This window comes from Trichosurus vulpecula, chromosome 6 (assembly GCF_011100635.1).
Source record: "Trichosurus vulpecula isolate mTriVul1 chromosome 6, mTriVul1.pri, whole genome shotgun sequence".
NCBI lineage: Eukaryota > Metazoa > Chordata > Mammalia > Diprotodontia > Phalangeridae > Trichosurus > Trichosurus vulpecula.
Window position 1 is genome coordinate 262,280,389 of NC_050578.1, and position 9,214 is coordinate 262,289,602.

General features: G+C 35.2%; 1 protein-coding gene across 1 annotated transcript; it reads right to left on the reverse strand.

Annotated features, from left to right (window-relative positions):
• Positions 1 to 7,868: 7,868 nt before the first annotated feature.
• On the reverse strand, positions 7,869 to 8,813 carry LOC118853985 (olfactory receptor 5D13-like). Its single transcript, XM_036764276.1, has one exon. It carries the CDS (start codon positions 8,811 to 8,813, stop codon positions 7,869 to 7,871), a length of 945 nt encoding a protein of 314 aa, XP_036620171.1.
• Positions 8,814 to 9,214: the final 401 nt, after the last annotated feature.

Here is a 9,214-nt window from a genome sequence, read left to right on the forward strand (position 1 = left end):
CATATTTTGAAAGACTTGAATCCAAATGAAATTACCATGTGAAAACAAGAGGAAACTCCTTTATTCTACAACTCTTATAGAAATTGGCAAAAACTCTACATATTTTATACCCTGAAAAATGAAAAATAAAATACATTTAATCCATTTAATTGATTGTATATGTGCATGTGACTGTGTGTGTGTGTCCCAGACTCTTCTGCTCATCTCATTGCTGTCATTTTGCCTTTATATGACTGATTGCCTAGCATATTGTGTAGCAAGTGTGCGTTTTTAAAATTAAATTGATTTCCCCCCTTCTCTTCTTTTTATGTATTCTCTAATTGGAGCAAAAAATATGATCAGAATGATTAAATATCTATTGTTCTATATTATTGATATTCTGTTATTATTACAATTATTCATCATTATTTATCTGGGCAGCTAGTGGTGCAGTGGATAGAGCTGGGGTCTAGAGACAGGAGGACTTGAGTTCAAATGTGACCTCAGACAATCTGTACCCAGGTGACCCTGGGCAAGTGACATAACCCTGTTTTCCTCAATTTCCTTATCCATAAAATGGATTATACAAGGAAATGGAAAACACTCAAATATCTTTCCCAAGAAAAACCCAATTGGGATCACAAGAGTAGGATACACCTGAAAAAACTGAACAAGATAAAGATGAGTTTGATCTGGAAAGATGGTCAACAAATTGTCCTAGTTTTCTTTGTTAGACAGAGATTTTCATCATGTCATTCAGGATCTGAAACACTAAGCAACATAGATAGATAGACAGGTAGACAGACAGACAGACAGATAGACAGATAGACAGATAGACATGTATATAAATATATATATATATAGTGATATACAGATACACATATAGAAATACATATAGAGAGATATATAGATATAGATAGATGTGTGTATACACATATATACATACACACATGCATTCACATATGTATATATTAAGTATATTTTAAATATTTCTATGACACATATCTCCCTTTACCATAGTATAAATATATATACATATATATTTATATAAACATGTATGTGTATATTTGTGTATGTCTGTGCATATATGTACATATACAGTAATACGTACACGCATACACACATACACACAGGCTATTGTAAAAGGGAGATATGTGTGGTGCTTCAGTTAAGAAAAAAAAAGGGACAATGTAGAATTTGTCAGAGAAGTGCAAAAAAAGAGAAATGAAGATTGCCACATAGGGCATTCACTGACTCTCTTTTTCACCTACATGAACAAACCAGAGAGCAAAGCAGTATTCCCAGGGTCTGGGGATGTATAAATATATATATATATATATATATATATATATATATATATATATATATATATATATATACACACACACACACACACACACACACACACATACATATACATATACACACACACAAACACACACATATGTGTATATATATACATGTGTGTGTATATATATGTATATATATATTTATATCTATATTGACATAGATATAGATATATCTCACTCAGGCCATACATTGGGTCATGGAAAGAAAAAAAATACTTAAAAAGAATTTTGCTTGGGAAATCTTCCTTGCCTGTACAAACTGATCATATTGAAGATAATCTGGTCTTCTTTAATGCTTTTCAATCATCCTTAGAAACAATAATAAATTCCTTTACAATATACACAACTAGAACAACGATAATATTTCAGGACTTACATGGATATACACATCTATGCATACATATACCCATATATTATCCGTGTGTGTAATGATAACACAGTATGGGATGGAAAGGATTTAGAAAATGACTCATCTTTAGAAGGTGGTGCTTCTACTGATTTTTAAAGGAAGTTAGAAGTAATAAAAAGTAGAGATGAGGAAGTAGTACATTTCAGAAAAGAGGGATACACCCAATATTTCAGAAAATATTGCATTTCTATAGGGTTATTTATCATGGTACTGAATTACATCAACCTGATGCTGTGTCTGAGTGTTTAGTGGTCACTATTCTCCTCCCTGATCATCAGTGGTCACTTCTCAGTGTCTTACTTTCTAGCAAAACCTCTCTCCACTACAAGACATTCCCCCAGCTACTAGATATAGGTTAGGAAGATTTGAAGAGCACCAGGGAAAACTTGATATTCAGGGATAGTAAATTAAAAACATTATTGTATTTTGCCTCTCATTTTAAGGAGAGGGGCTTTATGGTGATGGGATGGAGGCCAATATATCTTACACAGAGAAGATTAACAAAATTTGGGCAGTTACAATTTTTTTCAGTTTTCACATTCTTGTTTCACTTAGACATGGATTCCCAACAGTATAACACATATGATGTAGCCAAAAGTCTAAACACCAGAGGAATATTACAGTATTATAGCTACTGAATGTGCATATTGTTAAGTTAGGAAATTGAACCATCAATTCTAAGAGAAAATTTAAGCCAAATATGTTGTTACTGTTGCTCTTGTTTGGCTGTGGCTGTTGTAGATATTTTGGGGGATAGTAATGGTGATGATGCTGATGTTGATGATAATGGTGGTATAATTTAATGAAAAAAAAAATTTTTCATTAACTTCCTGAGTATTTCCTTCACATCATTGTTCTTCAGACTGTATATTAGTGGCTCATCACGGGAATAACCACTGTAAAGTAAACAGCCCACGTTGATGGTGAAGCAGGAGCTTTTACTATTGGGTATACAGTAGAGGAAAAGGATTGTTCCAAAGAAGATTCCAACATCTGTTAGATGATAGGTGCAAATGGAGAAGGCCTTATGCCTTGCCCTAGCAGAATGCATCATCAATCCACTTACCAAAATTAAAATATAAGAGGTGACTATGATCATTTACGTGCTCAACTTACTATAATTTGCAACTATAAAGTATCAGCTGATTTCAGTGCTTGTCAGAGCAGAAGACAGAGAGTATACCATAACACTTAGACAAAATTATTAGTGATATTAGTTCCAAAAAAGCTAATGTAAGCAGAGAGTAGGTGAAGAGCAGAGAGAAGAGTATGCCCCAGGAGTAACCTGCAGCCATCAGCAGGGCAAAACATTTCCAGGAAGTGATAACCATATATAAAATGAGGATTACAAAAGGCCATAAAGTGGTAATATACCATCACAATCCACAGGATTGTGTCAGTCAAAGTTCAATGAGCAGTAGAGAAGAATTGTGTGATGTGAATATGGATAGACATTGTCCTATATTCTAAAACTAAGTTTTCCAACAGGTTTGGCATAACAGCAGTGGAGTGAAAGTAATGATGAAAGGACAAATATGTAAGGAAAAAGATACATCAGATTGTATAATTTGGGGTTCCCAATAATGATTGCAATCATTACAAGATTCCCCATCCCAGTGATCACATAGAGGGCCAAGAAAAGCAGAAAGAGAAGAATGTGAAATTCTGAGTAGTCAGAGAATCCCAAGAGAACGAATATGACTGCAGTGCTTTGATTTCTGTCAGAAACCATCATGGCTAAAGTTGAAAGGAATTTGAAAGTAAATCCTGAAAAAAAACCAGAATAATAAGGGCATAAGTAAAGAGATAAAGAAGGTAGGTTTGAATAAATGATGACAATTAAAGTACATTTAAAGGGATTAAAAATTTCCTTGGTGAAAAATGTTTCATGGTGGACAAAGGGTCAACATTGAATCAGAAAGTCCTAGGTTCTTATCTTACTTCAGACATATACTAACTTATGACCCAGCATTAACCATTTAAACTCTTGGTGCCCTAGAAAACTGACTAATACTACAAGTCACAGGCCAGATACCAGCCTAATTTAAGAGTTGATTTCACTTTGAAATCACTGCTACATTTGTAGTAAAGAAATTAGAGAACTAGAAATAATAACAATAATAATAAATTCCCTTGTGAAGTTAGTATTTATTAAAATGAAGATCATATCAGGTTTCCTGAGAAATTAATAGGGGATAGATGAGGCAAAAGGTTAAATAACATGGACTCATGTTTTAGAGGATAGAAGAGTAAAGGAGAGGAGAGAACATAAATGGAAATATTTTGGCTGGGTGTTGAGTGGTGGGTAGAATTAGGGGTAAGGACAGGATCTAGCATAGTTCTGAGAATAATAGGTATGTAACAGAGGAAATGAGGCAAATGGGAGAACTGTCCAAATGTTGAAAATTTATTCTTTTTGTTTGTTTATTCTGTTCTGTTCGTTTTCCCATAGCATCTGTTTCCTAACAGGAATAAACAAAAATAATCTTAAAGTCTACTGTTTTTTTTTTTAATTTTGAATTTTTCTCCTACCCAGTTTCTAGAAATTCTGCCTGAAATTTTGTAACTGTATAAATCTATCTTATCTTTTAACTTATTTTCCCCAAATCCCACATTTCAATTTAGACTTTCATTTGTCTTCTTTCTCCAAATTGTTATATAATTTTGCTTTTTTAAACTTTTCTTAATTAGTTATTATGTGATAACTCAGCATGGTGTGGGGCCCATAATGAAAACTTCATATACACTTCCAAACTTGAATTTCTGAATTTCATTAATTTTTTTATTGTCCTAAGCCAGGCAGAATGAAGAAAATACCCTTCTCTGATCAGTTAAAATATATTTGATAATCTTAAATATATTTCCCAAGTCATCAAGAAGTAAAGCTCAGATTCCCAAAGCTAGCAAATAATTTTAGGAAGAAAATATTTTGGTGTCAATTAGGCTCCTGAAAGCTTCTTTCAAATCTTTGTTTTTAGGACTGTACATTAGGAGATTCAACATAAGAATGACCCTGGTAAAAACAAAAGAAAACAAAACGAAAAACAGAAGTCACTATGACTAAGATGAATGAGTTTTTAGAACTGGCAACAAAATATTGAAAGAGAATGGTGCCATTGACAATACAGATGACAGTCAGGTGAGAGGCACAGGTGGAGAGGGCTTCATACCTCCCCTGGCTGGCAACATTTTTGTGATGGTGACAAAAATTAAATATATGAAATAAAGGCGGTTATGAATGTGCTCAAATCATTAAAATCAACAGGGATGAAAAGTATCATTTCACTTATTCACCAATCTGAGCCAGAGGCAGAAAGGAATGACAGAATACTCACAGAAAAAAAATATTAATGATAGCTTGTAAAAAGACAATCAAATTAGAGAGTAGGTAAATATGAGGGAAGACATTTGTTCCAATGCGTATATCCCAGGCACCAGCATCTAGATAACTTTATGTATGAACCATGTCCCATGTATGAAGAGGATCACAAATGGCCAACAGTCATAGGCCATTACTGTCAACAAAAAAAGCTTCTATCAATACACTGGTAGCAGTAAAAATAAATAAATAAGCAAATAAACAAACAAATACATTTAAATATTCTCTCTATATACATATATGTATGTGTATATGTTAGGATTGTAGCTGAACATTTGGATGAAAAAAGTTACCTGATGTACTGCTTACCCACTACATAGATGATATTTTGATACAGGGAGAAAATGTAAAAGAAGTGGAGAAGAATTTGACACTTTTAATTGAGCATATGAACAGCAAATGATGGTAAATTAACCCTGCAAAGATTCAAGGACCATCTCAAACTGTAAAGTTTTGGGCATACAGTGAAATAAAGGCCTGTGAGAAATTCTCCCACAAGCTTGACAAAAGATTCAAGATTTTCCTATCTTCAACAATAAGAAGGAAGCCCAAAAGTTCATGGGACTGTTTGGATACTGGTGGCATCACATTCCACATCTTGGACAAATTTTGAAACCCATATATAAAGATACCAAGAAAAAGTATGAATTTGATAGGGGACTTGAACAGAATAAAGCTTTTGAAGAAGCCAAAGCTGCTATACAATTGGCTCTGGATTTGTGGCCTATGCAAAGTGGACCCAAGGAATTACAAGTGACTGTGCAAGATAACCATGTGAATTGGAGTTTATTGCAGAAACAACAAAGCTGAAATGTACCCCTAAGATTTTGGTTAAGGGAACTATCTGTATCTGGATTACAATATACACTTTTGGAAAAGCAGTTGTTAGCTGCATATTGGGCTTTGGTAGAGACTGAACAACAGACTCTGGGCCATGAAGTCATATTCAGGCCTGGAATCTTTATTACGACTTGCATAATGAGTATCCCAGAACCTCAGAGAATTGGACATGTGCAAGAAGCTAGCATAATTTTTTTTGACGGGGGTAGGCAGGGCAATTGGGGTTAAGTAACTTGCCCAAGGTCACACAGCTAGTAAGTGTGTTCAGTGTCTAAGGCTGGATTTCAACTCAGGTCCTCCTGATTTTTAGGGCCAGTGCTCTACTCACTGCGCCACTTAGCTGCCCCTGAAGCTAGCATAATTAAATGGAAATGGTATACTCAGAATATATTGAAAACAGGCAAAGGTGGAGTTTCTGCTCTATATGAATCTATCGCAAGCATAGGCTTTGATGAAAATAACAAATGCTCTGAACCAAGGTAACAGGTGATACCATCCTTGCTAAAATGGAATGAAAGACATGAGAGCCAGGAATCTTTGTCTTCACACTAAAAATGAATCAATAAACCAACACTTATTAAGCCTTTACATTGTTACAAAAACTGTACTGAACACTTTGTAGGATTAAACGTTACTTTATAAGGATTCTATTCATTGGGTAAGTCCAGGTATGGGTTGCTATTATTCATTTAAAACAGTGAATATGGACATTTGTCAAGGTGTTTGCTTCTGGCAGGCCTCCAAAAACCACATGCACATCCCATTAGCTTATACCTTAGATGACTGTTCCATTCTTTTATATGAAGTAGTGGAATGTGAAGATTAAAAAAGAAAATGGGAATTCACTCTTGTATAATCAGTAGATTTATTTTTACAATAAATTGTCATGAAGCTTTAATGAAGGGTTCTGAGGTTGAGCTACATCATGAACTGTATTATAATGATTTTCTGGAAGTTATTTTTCTCATTTCAAATATCCTTGCTTCATTTGCCTAAAAGTTATCTCTCTACCTCTCAGATGGTTGTAGAAACTTATGATATGACCCCCAGAGAAGGAACTAACTGAATAGGTGTAACAACAATTGGGCTAACAGCAGCTATTGAGGCGGAAGACCCAACAAGACTAGCAACAAGAGTTGCCAGCAACTTCTTTTGATCTGCTTCTATGGAAAGTAACTTTAAGGGTTAACAACTTCACTTTAATTACACAAACAAGTATCATTCACTTAGTTCAGGAGGAAGAGCCAGTGCCCTGAACTTCAGAGCAAATATAAATAAATTACAAACATCAACAGACAGACTTTGCCTGATTCAAATCACAATACATAGTTACCAGAGAAGAACCATTGCGTCTGGGTTAGCAAAGCTGGGGGCAGTTATGGCTTGCCCAGAATCTCAACACTCCTTCCATGAGTGTGCCCCCCAAAAAAACATCTGGGTTTCTTCAAAGCCAGCAGGCTCTTAACAACATCTTGCCCAGAGTCACACATCACTCTTCTAGTGAGTGAGAGCACTAAGGGAAGATGCCAACCTCTACATTTATATGTTCTGTTCAGGGTCAAAAGGCATTACAATATGTCACTCAAACCCATGTGACCTAAAAATGTCACAAACATGCGACTCAAACCCATGTGGCCTAAAAGCCTCTGAAGTCACAAACATGGGACTCAAACCCATGCAAACCAGGCTTTCCCTTGAGGCAAGGAGGTCATCAAAGACTTCTGATCCAGTCAAAGAAACAAAGGCTAGACTCTTCAAGGGCACTTGATTAAATAAGTGCTGAAAGAGAAAACAGTAAAAGAAGGTCCCACCTTAATTACTGACACAATAGGACACAGGGAATTAATTAAAAATCACTGTAAATTCCATCAGAAGTGTTTAGCCAGTACTCATAGAATCCACATTAATGATGTTATTGAGAAAGTATTTTGAGATCTATTATTTTCCTGAAAGTTTCCTTCACATCATTGTTCCTTAGACTGTATATTAAGGGATTTAGCATAGGAATCATGACAGTATAAAAAACAGATCCTACTTTGACTACAAGCCCAGAGTTTTTGGAATTGGGAATACAGTAGAGGAAAACAATGGTCCCATAGAAGATGGTAATTGCTGTCAGGTGGGAGGCACAAGTGGAGAAAGCTTTATATCTCCCACTGGCTGAATGCATTTTGAGGATTGTGACAAAAATAAAAAGATAGGATGTAAGGATAATCATGAGGGTGAAAAATGCACTGAAATTTGTAAAGATAGAAAATATTAATTCACTGAAGTATTTATCAGAGCAGGAAGCAGATAGGAAGACAGAATATTCACATTCAAAGTTATTAATGATTTTGGTCTCACAAAATGACAATATAAGAAGTGAGTAGGTGAGTGCAATAGAAGTAATTATGCCCCATGAACATGACACAGTCATTAGCAGGGCACAGAGTTTTGGGGACATGAAAAGTGTATACAACAAAGGATAACATATAGCAACAAAGCGGTCATAGGCCATCACTGCCAACATGACCATCTCTGTCATCACACAGATTGCACCAAAGGAAAGCTGTGTGATGCAAACTTTGATGGAGATACTTCTGTCTTCTACAACCAAATTTTCTAGGAGTTTTGGTGTAACTATAGTGGAGTAACAGAAATCCAGAAAGGACAAGTGCTTGAGAAAAAAGTACATGGGGGTATGGAGTTTGGGATTGATCCTGATGATCACAATCATGGACACATTCCCCACTACAGTGACTGCATAGATGGTGAGGAACAGTAGAAAGAGGGGCACCTGGAGCTCTGGATATTCAGAGAATCCTAAGAGGATGAACAGGACAGCACTACTTTGATTCCCGTTGGGGCTCACCATGATTCCTGTTGGAGAGAATTAGAGATGGATTGTGAGAAGCAAAACATAAATGAAATTGAGGAACTGAGGATAAGGGTGGAGTATGCTTTATAAGTTATTATTGTTACATATCTTAGGGAGACAATAATAGGAATAGTTTCAAAGTTAGCACTCTCGGTCAAGTCCTATACAATTAGATTAAGAGAATCATGGAGTATGAAAGAAGCCTAAGAAATAGTGAAATAAAGAATAATCTGAATATATGAATCATTAGAGATTCACACAATCTTGTATAATCTGTATTTTAACAAATGTCCTTTCTAGAAAATGGAGCTCATTCAGAACCCTTAATCGAATCAGAACCCACTAACTCATAACACAGCCTATTTCACTTATTGAAACATGCACATATACATATGTTC